This window comes from Pseudochaenichthys georgianus, chromosome 23 (assembly GCF_902827115.2).
Source record: "Pseudochaenichthys georgianus chromosome 23, fPseGeo1.2, whole genome shotgun sequence".
NCBI lineage: Eukaryota > Metazoa > Chordata > Actinopteri > Perciformes > Channichthyidae > Pseudochaenichthys > Pseudochaenichthys georgianus.
The window spans coordinates 9,046,968-9,070,818 of record NC_047525.1 but is presented as its reverse complement, the minus strand read 5'-3'; the positions used below and the strand labels follow the sequence as shown (position 1 = coordinate 9,070,818).

Below are 23,851 nucleotides of genomic sequence, written 5' to 3'. Positions count from 1 at the left end.
CACACTTAAACTTCATTACCGAAATGTATCAAGCCGTCCATCTCACTTGATTTGAGCTAATGGGACTAGACAACTAGGAGGGAGTGCCCTCTCGTGTACTTGATATTAAGGATACTTCTCTTCCCCATAGCCCTGGCCAATAACCTCCAAAGCTAATATCTCCACTTCTTGGCTTTTGGGAGTCGTTCTGTGCTGCTGCTACAGCATACGCCAGCGATTTGGCCCTAATTTGACTGGGGAGTGCTTCAAGGTTGCTGTTAAGCATTCTTCCTAGCATCCGAGTGAAGCGATTTTTTTTAGTCTTATTCAGAAAGGGCGGGTCCAGATGTGAAAATAGAGGCGTCAGGAGGATATTATTTGTTAGTAGCCTTAAAGTGGCTCTGCTTGTGCTGCAGTGCTGGGAGAAAAAGTGGAAATGCTGCAGTGGACAGTGAACATGGAGTGATGGAAGCAAAGGAAACATCGCCTTAGCACTGAAGCTATGCACAATGTCACTTAAGCACACATTAAGGTACTTGTACGCCACCCGAGTAATTTCATTTATCACTACTTTTACTCCAATACATTTATTTTACTAGTTACTTTATACATTTAGATTTTGACACAAAACATTAAAGGAAAAACTTTTGAATTATGATTATTTGGTATAGATTAAACCATCCAACATTATATTTAAGTAACGACAACCATGAGTGGGTAAACAGAAAATTAATTGGCAGCAACTTTAGAAGAAGATTTAGTTCCAAGATATTTCACACTTCCAGCTTCTTGGATATGAAAATGTGGGTTTTATACCTTACCGCTTCTTTGTCCCTGAATTTCAAAGATGGAGGGAAAATGATCCAAATTGGAAAGACATTATGTTAGGGGCCAAAGGAAACGTGCCAAGGGACACAGCCTATATAAAAGCCACGTGAGGACCTCACCTTGGCGACAAACTGCCTGTCCTTCTGGTCCATGTTGGCTGTGGGTGCCACGTAGTCCTTCCAGATGCGGACCTTGCGCTCTTTAGCAGATCTGGCAAAGAACAAAAAAAACAACATCATCAGTGGTGGTCCTCAAGATCAGCCAGAAATACATAGGACATGAAGGGCTAATCGAGCGAATAACTAGTATCCATTTGGCTGGAAAAAGCTACAAAGGCTCATTAAAGAGCATCCTGAGATGATTAGCCTATGGCCCTTACAGTGATGATTATAGGGGGTGCATATCAATGCAGTAGAGCAATAGAGGGAGATCTGAAGTAGCGGTGGAATATATTTGCATACCATTTCATTGACACAATTATTTTCAATACCTCAAGAAACTGCTTTATTTATTTATTATGTCTTATAAAACGATCAGTGATCTCCTGAACCAGATGTGTCATTTCATTAGTTTCTACACCTTTCTAAGCAACGTCTGTATTTAATAATGATATGAACGATTTTCTTTTGTACGCCTAAGGTGTCGTACTTTTCAGCAGAACGTAGTTTATCGGCTCCCTGGGTGTAGACGGCCATGGACCAGTCCACACAGCGGGCAAACCCTTCATTCAGTAGGAGTTCTGTAATGTTTCCATTCTGACATAGCGGGGGAAAAAACAATAATTAATGAGACAGAAAAGCATTCATTTGAACGGCCACTCCCACAAACGTGCGTTGCCTCCAGAGTCTTACCGGGTGCATAATGGTGCCCAGTATGATCTGGTTGGGGCAGCTCTCCAGGATGATCTGAACGTCTCTCTGCAGAAGTCGGGATTCGGTGAAGAATTTGGCTTCTGCTGCAAATGACTCTGTAAACTCCGTACCATCCGCTTCCCGCTTGAATGTGGGACACTGGGGAGAAGGAAAAGGCAAATGAATGCAGGAATTATCATGCCTTTGTCAATAGATCTTTTGAAAGCAGTGTTAAAATACATCCTTGATTTAGTACTCTACTGAATTTCCCAGCAGTCAACCAGCGCCTCTAGGAGATTTCTCTGTGCACACGTTCTTTTGATACCATCAGTTTTTTCTGTGAAGTACCATTATCCACTTTTAACCGATGTCACCTTGCGCTACTTGCTATCTGTATTGTCCTTTCAGTGTGGCAGAACAGCAGACAGATATAAACGCAACAGACGCAGACAAGCCTTTGAAACACGGGACAAAGAACATCTTGAAATGGATGAAGTATATTTAAGTGGGAGATGAGAAAATATTAGTTAGGCTTGGTGAAAGAGTTTGATGGTGATATTTAGTGCGTAAGACACTAGAAGCACAAACGGATTAAATAGCTGGGCACAAATGAGCCATTATAGTATAAATACATGTATTTTTTATTAGCATATATATTTATACACACCTTTAAATAGTTGAGTTTTATATTTTGTGACAGTAAAGTGAGAGTGGTGTGGAAGAAACTACTTATGATAAACCATTTATGTATTTATTTATTAATTTGCTCACTATTTCTATTACTTCTATACATTTCTGTTGCCTAGTGAAATTTAATATTGTAGGTTATTCAAATGTATTCAGTATTTTCTTTCAATTGTGTATTTCTTAGATATTCTAGTGATATACACATTATGTCTTTTCTATTGTCCTTTTGTATTATATTTGCTGTTAATGTTACTATATTTGTATCTTATTCTATCTTTTTCATTATTTTTCACTAATGTGTAATGTTTGACAACACTGCTGCCGAGACAAAATGATTTCCCAATTTAGGAGGAATAAAGTATCTATCCATCTCTCTATTTATGGTAACTGTAGTCTCAGGACAAACGTTAGTTTACATTTCCCCCCCCCCCCCCAGAGTGTCGTTTGTGCAGGTGAGTGCTGGTTACCTTAACTCCAGACAGCATGACGGTGACCAGGTAGTAGTCGGGGAGCAGCAAGGCACGAACAACGCTGCCGTCACGCACATGCTCGATGATGGCTGAAGGGAGAGATGAGAATGTTACAGCGTTCGAGGGAGAGTACGATGTCTCCAATTTTAATCAATTGCTTATTTGTGGGCTGGTCAGAGCCTATACTTAAATTCATATTTTATACTTTGGTAAGGCTATGTGAAAACTGGAAGATTCAGAAAAACACTTTATATCTCATACTTTCAGGAAACTTTACCCGAGGCAATTCATTTTATTTCATTTTCACGGGTAGAATGGAAATCTGAATGTATTTGAATCTTCTTCTATCCTTGGTAGATTGTCATAGCATGTACTCTCCGGTGAATTCAAAACTAACACCTGTGAAAACTGTCTGCTACGCATCAGTAAAATTGAGTTGTCAGACTTTGTACACCGTGAAAAGTGACAACCAAAATCTTTATGAAATACTCGTGTATTTACAGACACCTTTCAAGCCTACAGAGGTGAGTGCTTGATACCAAAGCATTTTTGGATTATCACTTTAAAGATTTCACTATGCAGCATATCAAGGCTTGAGGCAATATATGGTCAATATATATGAAAAGCTTTTGAGGTATAACGTTGTTTATTTCTTCAAAACCATATCGCCCATCTGTTGCTCCCGACCTCTAAAGTACTTAAACAAATTGGACCGGATGAGTCACTTGTGTTAAAGGCAATTCATGCCTAAATGGCATTTTGATGATGGGTTCTCTCAGCGTCTATATGCTTTTCTTCCCGTGTATAGCGTGTGTGCATGTGTCCGAGTGTGTGTCTGCATAAGCAGATGAGAGGGACATTGGTATTCTGTTTCTCAACACACATTTAAAGCTCTTGGGCTAGATTGCTGCTTCCAATTTCAAAACAACTCTGATCGCCTCATGAATGGTAAGAGCGAGAAATAAAAGAGGGAAAAAACATCTCCCTGTTCATTCCACCGTTCAATTAAATGGTAGTAAAATGAGCTGCGCCACTGTTAATGGCGGTAGGCTGGAAATGAATTGAGGGGCACATTACAGCTCGGGTTAGGGTCAGAGATGAGAGACTGGAGGAATGAGCCAGTGATGGTTATATAGTGTGTTCCATTACCCTGAAGTGGATATTTAGAACGGGATTTCTTCAACCAAAATGGCCAACAAAGCCTGTAAATGTGGCCTTTTATGGGAAAATAGAGGCTTATGTAGTATTACGTGCTTCCAAATGATAAGTGTCTTTGTTTTATAGGCCAAGCTTTCTCATCCGTTGTGTGTGTTTGCACGCCCCTCCCAAACTCATTACCGTTGATAGGTTTCTGGTGCAAGGAGTCAACAAAGTTGCGGGGATTCTCTATGGTGTATTTGAGGTCTCGAACAGATTGAGTGCCGCCGCCCTCGCTCCACAAGCCCTTCTTAGAAGCCCTGGACTGGTCCTCCAATTCACAGAGTCTGGCCTGGTCTGGACTGGTAACACACAAAAAGGAAAAGTTTAGGGCACAGTAACATGTCACACATTTTAAACTCTGGACAACAGTTAGTGATAAATCAATATGTTGCTCTCTATATGTTGTGAGCAGGAGCTTTCTGTACTGCTTTTTTACAACATGACTATGACTTCAATCCATAAACTGACAAATGTAGAAAAGTTGTGAACACGGCACCAATATTTTAACTCCCTTTTAGGGCCATCTCTTTTAAAAGAACCAGCATGCACTCAAATTGTGAATGCTTAACATCTTAAATGAGTAGTTGAACCTTTAAACAGCCATTAGTAAATCTGGTCTCACACAGACCCACAGCGCACCAGTGGAGTAGTGGCGAGTAATACATGGTGACGTTTTATTAAAGATGCATGTGATCCATAGTTTTTTTCACTCAGTTGTTTGCAGTTTTCGTATTCTCCATTCACAGTTCACAGTTCGGGAATGTAAAAAACAAAGCTTTCTTCAAAAATTGAAATAGAAACTTGGTCAACTACTGAAAGCTGCAGATGAGTGAAACTGATATTGAAACTTTTAAAGATGGCTTCTTGAAAGCTTTGAAAATTAAAAATGTTGTTTTAGAACACCGCTGCACTAAAGCTGTGATAGCTCAAGTTAAAATATTGCTATAAATCTGCTATTAAACATCTATTAAAACATTAGAGGGTCTTTGAGGGCCATAAAACCCCTTTGCCAACCTGCTTGGAAATATATATAAAAAAAAACTAGCTTGTTAATTTCACACCAGTCAGAAATGGTCGCTGTCGCTAACGAGCAGAACATGTGTTGATTGTAGAGTTGCACTCCCTGTTAACTTTGACATGCTCCAATTACGCCTAACTAGGATGTGGAAACAAAGCAGTGTCCCAAAAGGAAAATATTAGCATTACATGAACACCAATTACAAAAACTAGTAGGCAATGTGAGAGGTCTTTTACCTTCTGTCACGTTGCATTCATTACAATTCAAATGACAGCACGTTGTAGCTTTTTGATGCTGAAACCTGTTCTTGCTAATTAGCTTTACCATGCACATGCGCTCATTAAAAGTATAGGACTGTGTGTGTGTGTGTGTGTGTGTGTGTGTGTGTGTGTGTGTGTGTGTGTGTGTGTGTGTGTGTGTGTGTGTGTGTGTGTGTGTGTGTGTGTGTGTGTGTGTGTGTGTGTGTGTGTGTGTGTGTGTGTGTGTGTGTGTGTGTGTGTGTGTGTGTGTGTGTGTGTGTGTGTGTGTGTGTGTGTGTGTGTGTGTGTGTGTGTGTGTGTGTGTGTGTGTGTGTGTGTGTGTGTGTGTGTGTGTGTGTGTGTGTGTGTGTGTGTGTGTGTGTGTGTGGTGAGGCTCCAGCTTAGTTGAGTTAAGTGACGTTCCTGACATACTGTGATGTTGTTTTAATGTTTTTAGTTGATGACCAGAATATAACAGCTTGAAAAAACTATCAGAGCATTTTGTGAGGAGACAATAACAGTGTTTGACAGCTCCTTCAAAAGCCACCACGCAGCTGGCTACGAACGCCACAATTAATTCCATGCTGGCTTGCTAAATTGTGCAGCCTAATGCTTTTTGAGGGCCCTTGTACGACTTTAATTATTCATTACTTGAAATGGGCAACGGGCTTTTGTTTTTCCTAGAAGCAAAAGGCTTCCCCATTGATATGGGAGTAGTGGTTGTGACGAGAGCTTTTTAGTGCTCACGCTGAATTGTTCACGTCTTGCTTAAAAGACACTTTTGGCTTTGGAGAAGCAACAAAGTGGGTCTCAATTAAAATGCCACATAAAAAACACATTTAGGCCGTTCTCCAGCTGTGTGTTCCTAATTGGGCTTTTGGACTCACGCCCAACAGAAGTTCTCGCTCCCTCTCAACACGGATTTATCTTCTAAATTCAGATCAAAACAGTTTCTTGCTTACAGGGCAGCAATAGTGAAACTTTCCGTAAGAAGTCAATTGTGTTTAAGCTACTTAGAATGTAAGCGCTAAACAGGACCGGAGAGCTTGAAAGATAGATTGAAAGAAACCAACAATGCAATCAAGAAACGCAGACATAGAAAAGCCACAGATTGAAATGGAAAGCAGCAAGCAGAGATTGGTTAGGATATAGGAATAGCTGCATGTGTGTGGGCAGATGATAGTGGACGTTTCCATGCCTCTGAATAGACTAGAGTTCTCTTAGGTTAGCAACTTCCTCCTAACAACCACACTGCTTGAAATCAAAACAGATTTTGATGATGGGTAAGAAAACTGTGCAAAGCTACTGGAGGAATAAGTTCCAATTCCCTTTTATTTGAACACGCTATAGGCTATATCTTTCATCTCCATGCGTCTCCCTCGTGCAGCCCAAAACACTTGAACCTTAGTGTTTTACAGCTATGCACAGTTTGTAAAGGGTGTAGGAAGTTCCCCAGTGCATCTGACTGCAGTTCATCTCCCCAACGTTTACATCCCTCAACCAGCACTCCTCTGGTGCTCCAGTTAAAAAAGGAGCGGTGTGGGATTATAAAGCACAGCTGGTTCCGATGTTAATGTAGCTCCTTTCTGCTCTGCTGGGTGGGCGATATAAATAGCAATCAGTCAAAGCCCCCTGCCTGTGAATTACATTTTTCAGATGGGAAGTTTAGCTGACCGATTTTGCGGCTATAGCCACCTCAGCGAATACATTTGAGAAAGAAAAGGATTCTGACTGAGTGACAGAGCTGAAGCTGAAACACTGAGTATGGGAGATTGATGAACGTGTCGGTACCAATCGCTGTAGGACTCAGCAAAAAAGGACAGCATTTATTATGCCTGATCAAGAAAAACTGAAACCTCTAACAGCAAAACTAAAAAAACTCATCCGTGTGATTTTAATAAAATATAAATCTGCCTGACTCAGAGGGCTAAAGCTGACGAAGAAATCACATAATTCATTAATGTTATACCCCAAGTACGAGACTAGAATATTTCTTGCTGCACTAGTCAAAAGGACTTAAGACTGCAACACAAATGAGATCGTTCTACTTAAAAATGCCAGGATTTGTACTTCTTCTTAGGAGAAAAAGAGCTCCATTCAGTGTAACTAATAAGTGGAAGGAAAATAATGTGATACTACATTAGTTAGATTATGTATGTACAATAGGGAAAGTGCTGTACCTGTATGTTTCTTGTTTGTTTCTTTGCCATGTGATATGTGATCTCTGTTCTGTATCTGTGACTGATTGACCTGAATGTTTTATGTGTATTATCTCGATGCCCAGGACACATTTCTCCTAAGGGAGACAATAAAGCTTTATCTTATCTTACAAATGTTGAAAAACCTCTCATGTAAAAACCTCTATGATGAGAAGTTCTCTGGGAAGATGCTTCTTTATAACACTATACATCAACAGAGACAACCAGCCACAACCAAAGTGTTGTGTGGAGTCTCACTTAACCAAGGCCTTTCTGGGACTATGTTACTGCGATTATAGACATTAATGAGATGCATTCTAGGCAACAGTGCAAATACGTATTCATTAACATTGAGAAGGCTACAAGGAAGAGAACAAAACCTGACAGCACAAAATAACTATTTAAAAAATGGCTCTGTGTATAAACCTTACTTGGGTTCATCCTCTGTTATAATGTTGCACTCGACTTACTTTGAAGTAAATGGTATTTGTTAGTTGACTTTGAAATACAAGCGTTATATTATCAAACTCAAGCCAAAGTTTAACGCATCAATGGTCATAAATGAACTGTTAATCCAACTTGTGGTCAGTTATGAGAGTGACTGTGTTCACGCTTGTTCTATAAAAAACTATGAAAAAGCCCTGAGCAACTGCGCCCCAGCCTGCTCGGGTACACTTGGTCGATCCTTTAAATCTGTGAAATGGCTGACCGTATTTCTCCCTGAGCCGCAGTCAGCGTCTGAACACATTTTTACTGCAGTGTCCGAAGCCATGATCGTTAAAATCGCCCCCATAATCATGAACACATCATAGTTAGTGTGATCAACGTAGCTGCTCACGAGGGGTAATGATATTGGAGGCTAGCCCACCGAGGGAAAAACAAAGGCCTTAAGTCCTCGCTGAATAACGGGCCCACCCTTTGGCCAAATGATGCCCGCTTACACTTAAAGCATCATTTACATTAGTGCTTGATCTGGGCCATTGCACAGAATGCTTCAAATGGGTCATTAGTGGCAGAATATTCACATCATCTCCGTTATGTTGGAAGATAGAAATGTAGCAGCATGAGTCAAAGTGCTTGTAATGCGTGTAGTGTGCAAATACTGCCACTGGGGGGGACATATAGTACTTTATCATATAGTGCAGGGTATGCAAGTGTATTCAGGGGAATACTGTGCGAAGGCAATGTGGCAGAAAAGGGTTTCCGAGGGACATCGTTGTGGCAGCAGGGTAATACTGCCACCATCTGGGACACCGAGGCTCCATCTCAATTCTCTACAGTCTGCTAGTTGAGGACTTATGCATGTCTCCCCACGGATCCAGTGCTGTTGTGCTGCTCCACTTACAAAGATGACATGTTGCCAAAAATGATGAGCATGGATGAGTATTACTTCCACCACACTGAATGAGCAAACCATTTTGGAGGGAAAACATTTAACCTCTCAGTCTCTTGTATAATGACACCCTCTTGGTCAACAATGCCAGTGTAGCTGGCATCATAACAAATATACCACATTCCACAAAATCTGATACGTAACTAAAAGAGTCTCTCACAGAGAAACTTTGATAAATGATATAATCACATATTGCTTAAACACAATGTTATCTAAATGTATTTCTTTTTAATTTCTGACAATGAGTATTTTACCCATGACAAAACAGGCACTTTGAACAGTACTGTATTCTAAATATCTTACTTGTTCCCTCTGATTCCTTCCCTGCGGACTGTGGCAAGACCCTCGTTCACCAGACTGTCAGCAAGGTTCTCGCCAGTTGTGTCTGAAAATAGAGGGAACAAATATAATATATATATATATATAATAAGTACTTTTTAAGAAAGAGAAGCATTTTTATTTATTTATGTATTTATTTGAAGACCATTATAATCACACTGCAGTTAGTTCTGGTCGGGAAATTTGATTGGACACGAGGCAATCATGAGTGCTGACATTTCGGATAGGGAGACATTTTAGCTACACAAAATCACATTTTGCAGGATTGCTAATTTAACGGCTGATTATAACAACGCCCAGTGAAATTATACCAGCAGCATGTACAACTTCCCTGAAAAACACTCTAAAGTACTGTCCGACTATCAATTTATTTTTTAAAAATAGGGTGTTTAACTAACGCATTTTCTCTTTGCATAAAATATACATGAAACTTGATAGCAAATCATAACCCAGCAGTTTGGAAAGACGCCCCGAGTTGTAATAATGAGTTGCACATCACAGGTAAATTCAATTCCTTGTAGCATGTACCATCTCATTTTGCTTTAATCTTCAAAAAATGAGATTCCAATTAGTATTTCTCTTAATGTGGACATTTCTCAGATCAGTTAGTGATTATAGAGACAGGTCCCTCACCTCGCCCCAGGTAGACTATGCCGTACTCCCTGCCCAAAGCGGTCTTGATTTCCACAGTGAAGCACACTTCTTTGCCGATAAGCTTCTTCCGCAGGAACTCTCTGGCTTGAAAGGCATAAGGCTGCAAAACAGACAGGAATATTAATGTACTGAACCATAAAGCAGCATTAATCAGATCATTAGTACATACTAATGCGACAAATATAATCCTTCATTTTAAGTTATATGAATATTGTATTGTTTTCCGATTAAATTAGAGTGTAATCACAGATGATGGCCCTGTCTGCAGGTTATTTGCCATTTCCTCTTCACAGCAACCAGATACACACAGTAATGAAGCCGAAATAATACCCACTAAACACAGTTATCAGCATATCAGATATTATCTTGATTAAAACAAATTATCTGTAAGCCGTTTTTAATGGATTTTCTCTTTCTTTTTTCATCTGATAAAAAGAAAAAGCCATGACTATCTGTCAAAACCATATAGGAAATGCATTTAATAATGAAAAGCAGAGATTTCAGTCCCGACACAATTGATACGAATAGATTTAAATACATTTAAAAAAACGGGCAACAGAACAGACCGTAGTTTCATCTGGCTGTGATAAATAATTGATGGATTTTTTGAAATAGTGAAGAAAATTAAACCAGTGGCATCTTAAAGTCTCGAGTTCAATAGAGAATTGCTAGGCTTTATAGTCATTTATACAATCAAGCATGTTTGGAATACCAATTCATGAATAATGAAACCTGCTAAAAAGGGAAAAAGATTAGGCAAAGCCATGTGAAAGAAAAAAACAAATATCATAGTTTGTTCTGCAGGGCTAAACAGAGCGACCTTGTTCTGCCTTTGCCAAACACACAAATAAAAACAAACAAACACAATGGGATAGAACTGCTCACCTCATCGGGGGTGTCCTTGCTGTCGGGCTGGGCCTGAGCAGCTCGACGGGCCATGGCCCCCGCTCGGATATTACTGAGATTGATCTGACGCTCCGGGGGGGGGCCACCTCGAGGCTGACCCCGAACAATGATGGCACAGCCCGACAAGACCTGAGAGAGATGACAAAAACAAAAACAACGTCAATTGAGGCGATAAAATCAACAGTAAAAAGATTTGTCTATGCCACCGTTTCAGTCGGGAGATAGTAACCCAAACACTCTCTTCTTGTTTTTTAAAATCTGTTTAATCATAAAGAACATAATTCATTTTACAGGCCACAAACACCAGAAACATATACCAGACCACAACACGTGTGGAAGGAAATAAATGAGGGGTAGCCTTCAGTTTCTGTTTCCTCTGTGACATGACATGCACTCTGGTACAATCAGTAATCCATTGTATTTGTGTTTGCCTTGCAGCAAGTGTAAATCTGATAAGCACTATGAGAGGCTCATGGAGGATTTATTCTAAACAGCTGTAACATAAACAAGTACAGTTAATAAACACAAAAAAAAGAAAATCATCAATTTAGAGAATTAGATCCGAGCTTGTGCGTGAATGCAAATCCGTTTCCAATATACAAAATCGGAGTAGCTCTAAATTAGCTAAATCTTAAAAGATGTTAAAGGACAAACTTTTATAGAGTTGAAAAGCAACTTCAGGTTGCATGTTTCCATGGAGACACTATGTCATTCAAAGACAAGGGGAGATCACACTATCTGATAACGTAGCTAAATACAAAAAAAAATAACCTACTCTTGGGTTTGACAACCATGGCATTTACACAAATCTGAGCAAACACCTTTTATCTGCGGACTCTCGTCTGCAGGGAGCATCACTGGGGGCTGTTGATCTAAGATGTGGGCTAGATAAAGTCTTTCATCAAGTCACCACCATTCCCCGCTATCTGACTCAGTCCCTCAAAGTATAAGCTAAACCGGAGTGTGACTGTAGTTTTTATACACTGGCTGGCATGATTAAAAGAGCCCCTACCCCCACGTCTCTATTTACAAAAGGTACAAGTTCCACTTGGAATGCAATACACAACATGGATCACCTCTTTCAAGCATATTACAACTCTAACAAAAACTAATTTCAATCAAACTACTCAGATTATAGTACATCAACAGACCTTCACAAAACCCTCAATTCCTTTGTAGTTAACCCAACAGAGTGTAATACACAAACGACCTTCTCAAGGGAGGACACCAGTTCTAACCTTTTTTCAGTAGTAACCACAGTAATTAAAACAGCCCTTGATACAACGCCCGGGGGGGGAAATATTGTCCTAATAATATTAACATCTAAAACAAAACCTTATGAGTCCGAATTAATCTGCTGCCTATCTGTTTCTTGGTGGCATACACAAGACTGTGGGTCTACTGGCCACTGTCCAAGGGCTCAAAATATGGAACTATGCAAGGCATTCGCTGATAAATTATACTAACTTATTCTAGTTTATTAACTTAAGGGTTATCTCTCCTTTAGGACAAAGTGCAAGGTCGAATCCAAAAGCGAAGAAGGTGAAGTAACAAAGCAGCGACTACACATAACCAAGATGAATGGGAGATTATAGGGGCCAGAAAGCTGAGGCTACGTGTCAGTTTCCCGTGGTCGGTTTTAACCGACAGACTGGGGAAATGCTGTCTGACTTGAAGGCTTGGGACACGTAAACCAGCCAATGGAATCTACGGTTTCCTAACGTTGATAACCGGGACTTTAACTGCTGAAATACGTCACAATAGCACTTATGGGAAATGCTAAGAGAGACAATAAAAAAGTGATATGAGGAAAAGCCTCAGCGTTAGCTTACACGCTACTTGGCTAAGTACCTATTGACGTGGGACCAATAAGTATAATAAAATGCGTAAACGCTGTCAACTCTTTGTTTCTATCACTACAGACCACGAACTTTGTTTATATAAATCAACACTTGCTGGACAGTAAACGACCGTTAGGTAACCGTCAGCTAGCTAATGGTTGGGAAACTAAACATCTGTTATTATTAACCGAGTTAACGTCAACTTAGTAATTAATGTCAGTTTCCAACCAGCTTTACTATAAGTGTATGCGAATTGACTTTGTCCAATAGCAGTGAATCTTTAACAGCTGCACGAAACTTGTCAATACATTTACATTTCAGCTGAAATTGCCAGTTGAAGTTAAAGCTAACTAGCAAGATAGCACACATGTGCTAACGTCAATAGGCTTCAGCTTACTAGCAGGCTAGCAAATGCTAGAGCAAACTAGCTAATGCTATCAGATGTTAGCAGGTGAGCTGAATGCAAGTGACAGTTGTAAGTGACACGTTGCCAACTCTGGCATTTAACGGACAGTTGCATATATTTCTTCATATAACTTTAAATAAAGTTGTATGACAACCTCAGTTACTTCAGCCTCTATAAGCTCCTAGCACACTACGCGATCTAGCTGTATGCCTAGGTTCACGTAGTGAGCTCACATATTTTTGTTAGGATTCCTACCATTTTCACAATTCCTCTTTGCAGGGAAGCAGCCGGAGCTGCTGCAGCCTGAGCTGGTGCCGAAACAGATGCCATGTCCACTGGTTTAAGATATAACGCCGTTAACGGGTGAGCAGGAGAGGGAGCTTGGACTCTGTAGTGAATGACTGTTCTACTGAAAGCCAAGAGAAAAAGGCTGAACACCGATCAACACACACGTTATACCGGAAACACACTTTTCCATGCATACACACAAGTCAAAATATATCCGGGTCTGGTCAGCACAATGAATGGGAGCGAATGCAGCCGCTTATTCACCGCGTAAGCGAATTGAAATAACGTCTTCCGGAGCAAGACGTGAGACACGTCAGCATAGAGTTAACACTACAATGCTGCCTTCACGGGCTGACGGAAATGTTGAGTCCACACAAGCGAGACTATACAATGACAAATTAACTATACATTTAGCAACAGTTTCCAGTAAGAAATTGGGGTTTCGTGAGCACAAAAGAGGTTTCAACAATATATTACAAATGCTGGATTTGCATTAAATGTTATTGTTTAATATATTGTACCTTATTATAAGTATTGTAAACCCACACGATCTCCTGCATATCTTCTTCTCTTCATTTTGGTTGGTCCAGCAGCTTTCTCTACAAGATTCCAATATGGAAATGAAATAAACAAAAAAGGATTTCATAGTATATGTGAGACCTTTTTTTAGCAAATCATTTGAATTTAACTTACAACATTTCACACGTTGTCAGACTAAGGCCTACACACAAATATGCAATTGTACACTGTGCATCACCAAATACAAAAGATGTTCAATTCAATACTTCTGAAAATGGAACTGTTGATTAACTTATGGACCCTTTTCACAATAGACGTTTGGACTGGAAATAATCAGGTGGAATTAATATCATTAATGTTGGCTGCAAGTATTGTGCATCACTGTTATATGACACCTAAGGAGCCATTGTTAAAGTTAATGTTATCACAGATTGCATGTCACTTTAAACTGAAATAAGATGTGCGTTAAAATGAATATGAAATCTCAACCTCCCTGTCGATTTTGCTGCGATATCATAACATTGGGGATAATCTTGCACCAGAAGATTTTGATTTGATATTGCCTGTTTTGTTCTGCTGCTGCTCAGTTGTACTTGGCAGATCTCATATGTTATTGTGAGTAACTGTGTGAGTGGGAAACAGGGCATGGCTGGCAAAGAACATTATTGCTCATGGGACCTATTCTAAATATTTGCAGGCTAAATACCTTGAGACGTTTTTATGACCTGTTTTAATGCTCTGACATTAATTCCCAAAAGGAGTAGCTTGTAACGACTACCATGAACTGTGTGTGAGAGACAGAATGCTCCTTGGCATAGAGGTCCAAAATGACCCGTTGGTATGTAGTTGGTTTGAGGCCACAGTATTTAGGGAACTGAACTATATCAGCTAGCAGTGTGAGAAGCACCAGGAAAGATAGCATGTAAAAGAAAGATTTTTTTTCTGCACTAAAGTGTCATTTTCATATCGCTCTATTCCTATATTTAACTAAATATCTAATCAATTTAAATTGTTGCAACCTATTTTATAGTAGCTTAGATGTAAATAAATATGTTTAACTAAACATTGTCAAACTGTTATTTGTTTACTCACTTAGTTCAGTTGTTTCAGGACCGAAATTAGCATTGTGATATGACCTGAGGGGGGAAAAACATGATCAGTAATAAATATACAATGAGTTGGTATCAGATTGTAGACATTATGACTTATTTACTTGTATATTTGTTGTTTATTCCTCCTATATTAGAGTGATAAATAGAGGCTCCCAGAGTTACATTTTCATGAAATAAATGCATGTATTTTAATAAAGATGTAATTCAGTACACTGTTTAAGATTGCCAACTGTGTTCTTCAGGTATAGCTTCATTGTCTTTACAGCACGCTATTCGCTTCTCTGCACTTTTACCAAGAAGAGGATACAAGGTAACAGTGAAAGCTTTTAGGTAATTTAGGTATTAACATCCCATACGCATGTGATCGTTGTGTGCGCAAAGTTAACACAAAATCTGTCATGGACTTTTTCTGTATACTAAACCGAGTTAAAACTATTTTTGCGTGTAAGCCCACTCCTGCAATCTGCACTATGGCACCTCTATAAAATGTAGGATGCAGATAAAGGATTTACGCAAGCGTCTGCTTTTACAGAATAAAAAAGCATTAACTCGAGTAAAAATCAAAATGGAAGATACCAAAGCTCATAAAAGTATGAAGAAACTTTGTAGAGAATCGACCAGGGAGGCAGCTCCGTTGCGCAAACTACACTTTAGTGCGCACTGGAGAGGTTTTGGAAACCTTTTTACGCGGATGAATAACCCACATTTCTGAACGCTTCAAGGCGCAGTAAAGCAAGGACATAGGTGTTTTTTGCAAGCCAAAAACACCTCAAATATCGTAGTAAAATGCAAACTTTTTTTGGCACGATTCAGACTTATAAACTCCCGCTCCCTCTATTGGCGAGCCCAGATTCGCATTTACGCACCACGAATATTAGGTAATGTCTTAACAACACAACCTAAGTACTTTAATCATCGTCGTTTGGCACACACTGTACGAGCTATAAAGTAATATAAATCAATGACCTCATTAACTCCGTGCTAATAAATAAAAAGGCTCGCTTTGTTTTTCCATTGTCTCGGTTGGCAAGGAGATGATGGTGTCCAAAATGGATGTCCTCTATCTAACCTGCTGATTGTACACAGAGAGTATTATTGTCCTCTAACCCATGGTTAATGTATAATTTGGGCCATATGGCATTTTAAAATCTCAGGCTTTATTTCGGTGGCACTTCGATCTGTGTGGACCCAACTAATGATATTCAATTAGTCATTAAACAGGCCAAAAGACGAGCCTCGTGTGGGTTTTTCGCATGGGCTAATATTTGCTCGTCAAATATTTCCCTTCGAAACGTTTACAACGCATTTTTATCTGCTGGCTGCCCAAGGAACATCTGTGAGGGTTATTTTAGCCTCCCTCTTCTGGATAAACGAGGTCCCCCAATTGGCCCTCTTCTTGCGCCCACATACGAGTCTATTTGTTCACGTTTTAAAAGAAAATGTAATAAAGAGAGTCTGGGTGATGGATTTATGATTTATCAAAAGCACTTTACCATATGGCAGTCGTCATTGGCGCAGATCTCCAAATGTTTGTTTTATGAAAGGACACCAGAGATCCTTTTAATCTGAGCCACTTAGGCTGGGAAAGAATGCTCGAGTCACGTGACCACAAGTGTTAAAGTCACTAAAGGATGGGAAGCATATAGTGTTGATATTTTAGCTGCTTTGAAAGATGGCACTTGTAACTTAAATGTAATTGTAAAACATGCACCGATTCAGAAAGTTAAACACTGATTTGTGTTGCACTGACAATGGATTTGTCTGATTGAGATTGTGTGCAGCCACTGCGCAAAAGTAGACCAATCTGGATGACAAAATCTATATTAGTATGTTAACTCTGTAGTAACAGCAGTACACAGACCTTTTGAATCAAATCACGATTTAGACGGATAAGTGGATATATGTGCTTATAATACGGAGCAAGAAATGCAACCTTTATCCAGTTCACTGTTCTCACGAATAAAATGATATTGCCCCAAACAAGACGGTGCAAAGATGGTGGTATTTTTTTTAATAACATCCTAGAATTGAATCTAGTTTATGGAGCCGTAACTCAGATATTTTTAATTATTTGTACAATACTTTATTACTTTTGTATACTAACTAGATCGACGTAAAATGTAAGCTTCCTTCTTTGGAGGAATGTTCCAGAATATGTAATGTCCATGACTCAATCCTTCCTCTGATGCTTGAATCACATACTCTTGTTTTTGAATATCCCTGAAAGAAATGTCTTGAAGATAAATGTCTTAAAGACCTACAAGGCCAACACACGTAAAAGCCCATTTTGCCAAATAATATAAACTTTCGCTTAAAGGCAATATCGACATTTCAGCAGTGGTGTAAAAATAACTAAGTAGATTTATTCAAGTATTAAGTAAAATGTTGAGGGACTTATCTCAAATGTTGCTCATTTGTATTTCCCCACTACAACTCAGAGGTAAATCGTGTACTTTTACTCCACTACATTTATTTAATACCTTTAGTTACTTTTCATATTTGGATTAATGATGTGAATTATATTCAAGTGTTAAATCAGACTTTAGTTCCACCTGGAGTACATTTACAAGCTACCCTGCAGTATACAAAGTCATTCAAACTAGCTGCACCTTTACCAGCTTTGAGAACACTTTAATGATCAATCATTATAAAACATATCATATATTATTCTGAAATGGACCAATCTGCACAATGACTACTTTTACTCTTGGCACTCTAGTATATGTTGACGCTAATACTTTTGTACTTTTACTTGAGCAGCATTTTGAATGCAGGATTTACTTTTAATGGAGTATACACTCTGGTACTTCTACTTTTTCTTAAGTACACGATCTGTGTACTTCCACCTTTGCATTTCAGATAGCAGGCCACACGTCATGCAGGTCTGCAGGTCTATAAATGTCTGCTGAAGGGCGTGATCCTCTCATTGTCATTTATCAGAGATGCGCGGAGCTACCTGGACATTTCATTTTCTCTACAAGCGACATTTTGTTTGGTTGTGCCATTTTTATATCATAAAGGTGTTTTTGGAAGCAGTGCATTTGTTTTTATCAGCAACTTCACCACCAAGCCTCGGAGCCAGCTGAGATGTGCGGGGCCAATGACCTGCCAAATAAAGGTTAGTTTTATGAGTCCATTATACTGCACTTTAAGGCTGTAATTAGATTATAAGACTCAAACCATGTGCTGAGGCTTTGTGGCGCATTAGGCACAGTCCAGATGTACAATTTATTAGATGTAATTGAAGTTTGTTATTTTTCCAGAGTGGTTAAGCAATTGAAATCACTTTGTAAAACATATTTAAATAGCATATGTTGTGTTATAACAAGGTGGTGGAAGTGTAAACCAGCTCGGAGGGATGTTTCTCAACGGCAGACCTCTTCCGGACTCCAAAAGGAGGAAAATGATCGAGCTGGCCTCGGAGGGAGTCCGGCCGAGCCAGATCTCCAGGATCCTGCGGGTAGGCTATACGGAAAACTGTTCTGCACCAGTAGCCTAACCCCATTTATTCAGATTTCAGTGTGAAAAGGTGGTTTAGGCATTTTGATGGTTTAATATTCTCACACATGTAAGATCTAGGAAATACAATAATCACTTTACAACTCAATTTACTCAAGCACTGTACTTGAGTCAATTGTTTGCTACTTGGTGCTTCTTCTCGACTAGGCCTAAGTTCAGAGGTAAATGGTGTACTTTTACTCCACTGCATTTATTTAATACCTTTAGTTACTCTGCAGATTTGGATGAATGATATGAAATATAATCAACTCTTAAATCAGACTTTAGTTCCACCTGGAGTACTACATTCACAAGCTACCCTGCAGTATACAAAGTCATTCAACTAGCTGCACCTTTACCAGCTTTGAGAACACTTTAATGATCAATAATTATAAAACATATCATAATATATTATCCTGAAATGGACCAATCTGCATATGATAGGCTACTTGAACTTCCTGGTTCCAGATTCCATGTAAATACTTTTCAATATCTTAACGTAAAATAGTTTTTTTTTAAATTATAATAGTTTTATCTTCTTTAACTGTGTTTATGTATGCAGCATATGACAAGGCAAATTCCTTGTTGTGTGTTAACCTATTGGCAATAAACCTGTTTCTGATTCTGTTACTTGAGTAACATTGCAGGACTTTTAACTTAAATCTGGTAGGCTACTTCTACTTTTACTTAAGTACAATATCTGACTATTTCGCACACCTCTGTCATTTTATAATATTCTAATAAATTATCCCAATGCGTATTTCAGGTTTCCAACGGGTGCGTCAGTAAAATCCTGAGCCGCTACCAGCGCACTGGACTCCTGCAGCCGAAAACCATCGGGGGGAGCCGGCCTCGCCTCCTCACCCCCGGGGTCATCACCACGATCATCCAGTGCAAAAGGGAAAATCCAACCATATTTGCCTGGGAAATACGGAAACGACTCTCATCAGCACGAATATGCAAAGCCTCCAAAGTTCCCAGCGTAAGTGAAAAGTTTATGTTGTCATAAGACCGAAACTGTTCAAGCATTTGACATGCTGCTTTCTACTCTCTGTGTTCCGCAAGGTGTCGTCTATAAATCGAATTTTAAGGAAGATTCACTTGGACCATGGACCGATGTGCATGGAGACCAATGCCCGCATCAGGACTGAGGATGGTAAATCACTAGAATAAATGAAACAAGGAACAGCTGATTATCTCCAGCTGATTATCATTATACACAACCAGCAGTTGTGGAATGTAACTAACATTTACTCAAATACTGTACTGAAGTTCAATGTTGAGGTATTTTACTTCACTTGAGTTATGCTACTTTTTACTTTTACTTGACTCCATTTTGGATGCATTTTTTAATTATTGCTTCACTACATTTATTTCTACAAATGAAGTTACTAGCTACTTTGCAGGTATAGATATATATTACAGATTATAAACCCACCAATCATTATGTATTATTATAGGTTAAACTACCCAGCATTATATCAAGTAATTTAAATATTCCCCATCTTTACCAAGTGCAAAATTGACATTAATGCATTAATAATTAGAATACAACTATGTCATATTTTAAATCTGATATGGGCCATAATGGAATATATTTTTTCACTTTTGGTACTTTAGGTATATCTTATGCCAAAAGTGTTGTACTTTTACTTGAGTAAGAGTATTCCTGGTCTTCGGTAGTTTAACTTAATTACACAATCTGAGTACTTTTTCCACCTCTGTCAACCAGTCACTAATATATGATGACAGAACTAAAGCCAAAAATGTAAACCAAGCCTGTTGATTTTCTACATAAATAGCCTACATTTGTTATAGGAATTTTCTTTTAATCTAACAAAATGTGTGCATCTACAGATTTAGATTCTCTGATTCAAGAAGAGGTGAACGAGAGAAAGATGTTTGAGGCCGTATGCAGCAGTGACCAGAAGTCTAAAGGTGTTCAGCAGAGGAACCGAACCACCTTCACCCCGGAGCAGAGCACGGCTCTAGAGCAAGGTGACTTTAAATCTCAAACACACAACACTGCGTCTTTCCATTAAGAGAAGCTCACTTTAAAACACGTTTCTATCCCCTGGATCAGAGTTCTCTCACAGCCAGTATGCAGACATGTACATGAGAGAGAAACTGTCCTCCCAAATCAAACTCCCTGAGGATACAATCAAGGTAGAGTCTTATTTTTAAATCATTGAAATTCTCATAGAGATTTACACATTTATCTGATCATATCTTGTCTCTTGAAGGTCTGGTTTTCAAACAGAAGGGCCAAATGGAGGAGGGAGGCCAAACACAGATGTGCCGCACAGAGTAAGAGTGTGTGTCTGTTAATGAAAAGTCCTTGAAAGATTTGGCATAATGGGACATTATTTGACAGAATACATTTCTCCTGCAGATCTAGAGAAGCAAAGAGATGTTGTCCCTGTGAATCCAACACTGCCACACAGCTTCACATCTCCACAGGTACAGTGCTAATGAACACTTTGTGAGACAAACCTCAAAATGTTTCCTTCTGAATCAGCTTTTGGAGTCACACGGTACATGAACACATGGTGTTTCACAGATTTCCATCCACCAATCAGGATTGAACGACATTTTAATCAGAATCTGACACCAGCTGGTGTGCTGTTTCACTGTCAATCAAATCTCATCAAACTGATTATTAAGCTAATTAGATGAGTTGTTGAAATGATTACCAAACAATCCCTAATGTTGCTTGTTTAATATGAGTAACGCTTATTTTTCATGGATATTTAATGCTATAGAGAGACATTTGAAGTGTTTAGGGGTCTAGTGTAGTAGTGTGACGAATGCGAGTCAGTTTGGTTTCTTTTAATGTGGATATTCATTTGAATTGTATTTGTGTCAATTTCAAGGCAACGGAAGCATCAAGAATCTATTGTGAAAACTCAGATGTCTGCCCTACATACAACACAGTTTCCAGGAAATTGCAAAATGGCTACCTCTTCCCAACAGAAACAGGTAATAATCAACAACAATCTATTTTGAGCAAATCAATGTGTTCAGTTAGCTCTGTGGTTTGATTGTCTAGATTCTAAAATGATTGTCCACGTCGAAGGTAATGGGGAGTTAGAGGAGTGACTGGTATATACTGGTATTGGTATAATATCTATAGTTCTTTGGAAGCACACCAAATTTTACTTTTGTAAAAACACTCTAAGCCTAGGAGTAAAAAGACTCCTAAGCTCTTAAGTGAACTCCTAAGACACATTATGTAATTCCTTTTTTTATCTGATTTACAGGTGTGAGAAATTCTGAACATATGACATCCATCTCAGTCCCACCCTCATTCTTCCATCAGTCTAATAACACGATGGCCCAAACCATGGCTGACAAGACTCCACTAGATATTCTCCACAGAGACAGATTCACTTGTCCACTGGTCCAGCATCACACTGACTCAAGGACAACCCTGCCTTTAGCAGCTGAGACCCTCAGAGCCCACCTCCCTGTGATTCAGTGCTGGAACCAGCCGGGCATCTCTTTCACATGGAGTCAGTTCCAACCAGATGAGAGGTTTCTATTATCACAGCAGCCCTGGGATGTGAACGCCTATCTGGACTAAGTGCAGTGTAAAGTAACTAAGTACATTTACTCAATTGCTGTACTTAAGTACAATTTTGAGGGATTTACTTGAGTATTTACACTACACAGTACTTCTACTCCACTACAGTTCAGAGGTAAATCGTGTACTATTACTCCACTACATTTATGTAATACCTTTAGTAACTTTACAGATTTGGATTAATGATATGAAATATAATCAACTCTTAAATCAGACTTTAGTTCCACCTGGAGTAAATTCACAAGCTACCCTGCAGTATACAAAGTCATTCAAACTAGCTGCACCTTTACCAGCTTTCAGAACACTTTAATGATCAATCATTATAAAACATATCATATATATTATTCTGAAATGGACCAGTCTGCACAATGACTACTTTTACTTTTGGTACTTTAGGTATATTTTGATACTAATACTTTTACTTGAGTAACGACTTGTAACTGAGTTTTCTTACACTCTAGTACTTCTACTTTTACTTAGGTACAAGCACAATATATGAGTGCAGACTGTAGGGACACATTCTAACCAGCAGAGGGCGACAGATGACTGGCGTTATAATCTTGTACTTTCCACACATTTTCTTTTCCTTTTTTTTTTACAAATGCCTTTCCAAATCACTACTCACACTTCCTCAAATCATGAATTTGCCATTAACAGGGATTACGATATAAATAAATATCTACATTTGTTCACTTGTTGACACAATTGATTTAATGGCTAAATAAATCCGGATTGAAAAGATAACAATGTGTTTTTTATGAAGTGATGAGTGTTTTAATTTATGTGAATTTCCAGGAAAGAAGAGAGATATTGTATACCAATGTGTTATTAAGCCATTGAGCAGTGGTTCTGTTTAAAAGGGTGTCAATTTCAGAGGCAACATCTAGTGCCAATAGAGAATGTTGAAACAAAAATGGTATTTGAGCACAACTTAACCGGATGCCCTACAGCATTGTGATATACATCAAGTTTTCCTTCAAGGGGAGGCCAGTGGGAGAATCTATAAAAGTAAAGCTTCAAAACGTCTAAACATGATACCTGCTCTGCTTCGGTATCAGCTTTTATGGCTGCAGCAGGGCAGAGGCGTTGAGTTCCTGAATATCCCTTTACTGCAGCGAGGAGACGGTAAGACTGAGTTTCTCCATAATTGGTCACCCAAGGAAAGGTTGAGATCAGAAGGCAAAGCGCTTGGTCAGCAGCAGGGAAGTGGCCTGCTGGCAGAATGACCTGTTGGCCTGTAACGTACAGTCTGGAACCAGAGAGGTAAATGACATCTCCACATGACAGTGTGTGTTTGTGTTGGGATTTCTAGTAAATCATCTGTAAGCCTTTTAAATAGATTTAGGTCAGTTATTGAAATGGGAACATGCTTTTACCTACAAACTCTCTTAGGGTAAGACCAGTGTTACTGTAAGTGGTCAACAACTGTAGTGGAAAGAAACTCACTTTACTCAACTATTCATTATTAAATAATAATACACTTGATTTATTAAGCAGCACCTTTCATGCGTTACAGAGCAAGACAAGATACATACAAATAACAATGAGTAAATATTCAAAGAACCATACAACAATAAAACATGAACAGTGACAAAAACCACCCTAAATAAAATGCCAAATTAAAAAAGATAGTTCTTTAATTTACTTTGAACAATTCCAATTTGCTGTTCTAAGATCCTTGGGAATGAAAGGTTCTTCTATTCCCATGTTATTTAATGTTTCTAGTGATATTTACTTGTTACTTTACAGATTCAGATCACACTAAGAACTGTATGATAAACCTTTAAAATAAAATAAACCATTCGTTCGCAACATTTTTGTCTTGGACCCCTTTCTTGGGAC

General features: G+C 38.9%; 2 protein-coding genes across 2 annotated transcripts in view; one reads left to right on the top strand and one right to left on the bottom strand.

Moving 5' to 3' along the window:
• snd1 (staphylococcal nuclease and tudor domain containing 1) overlaps positions 1 to 13,571 on the bottom strand; it is a 218,060-nt gene extending 204,489 nt beyond the window's left edge. The window contains exons 1-9 of the mRNA XM_034112292.2: positions 13,265 to 13,571; positions 10,742 to 10,891; positions 9,836 to 9,956; positions 9,167 to 9,248; positions 4,154 to 4,314; positions 2,813 to 2,904; positions 1,659 to 1,817; positions 1,456 to 1,562; positions 927 to 1,017 (exon numbers count right to left, since the gene is read on the bottom strand). Coding sequence (XP_033968183.1) covers positions 927 to 1,017; positions 1,456 to 1,562; positions 1,659 to 1,817; positions 2,813 to 2,904; positions 4,154 to 4,314; positions 9,167 to 9,248; positions 9,836 to 9,956; positions 10,742 to 10,891; positions 13,265 to 13,339 — 1,038 coding nt within the window. The 5' untranslated portion in view covers positions 13,340 to 13,571. The remainder of the gene's footprint in view (positions 1 to 926; positions 1,018 to 1,455; positions 1,563 to 1,658; positions 1,818 to 2,812; positions 2,905 to 4,153; positions 4,315 to 9,166; positions 9,249 to 9,835; positions 9,957 to 10,741; positions 10,892 to 13,264) is intronic.
• Positions 13,572 to 18,015: 4,444 nt separating this feature from the next.
• Positions 18,016 to 22,009, top strand: LOC117468281 (paired box protein Pax-4-like). The gene is made up of 10 exons (XM_034112311.1): positions 18,016 to 18,046; positions 18,258 to 18,388; positions 19,193 to 19,408; positions 19,492 to 19,582; positions 20,284 to 20,424; positions 20,510 to 20,592; positions 20,670 to 20,733; positions 20,819 to 20,886; positions 21,300 to 21,405; positions 21,687 to 22,009. The coding sequence occupies exons 1-10, from the start codon at positions 18,016 to 18,018 to the stop codon at positions 22,007 to 22,009; spliced, it is 1,254 nt and encodes a 417-aa protein (XP_033968202.1).
• The last annotated feature ends 1,842 nt before the right edge of the window (positions 22,010 to 23,851 follow it).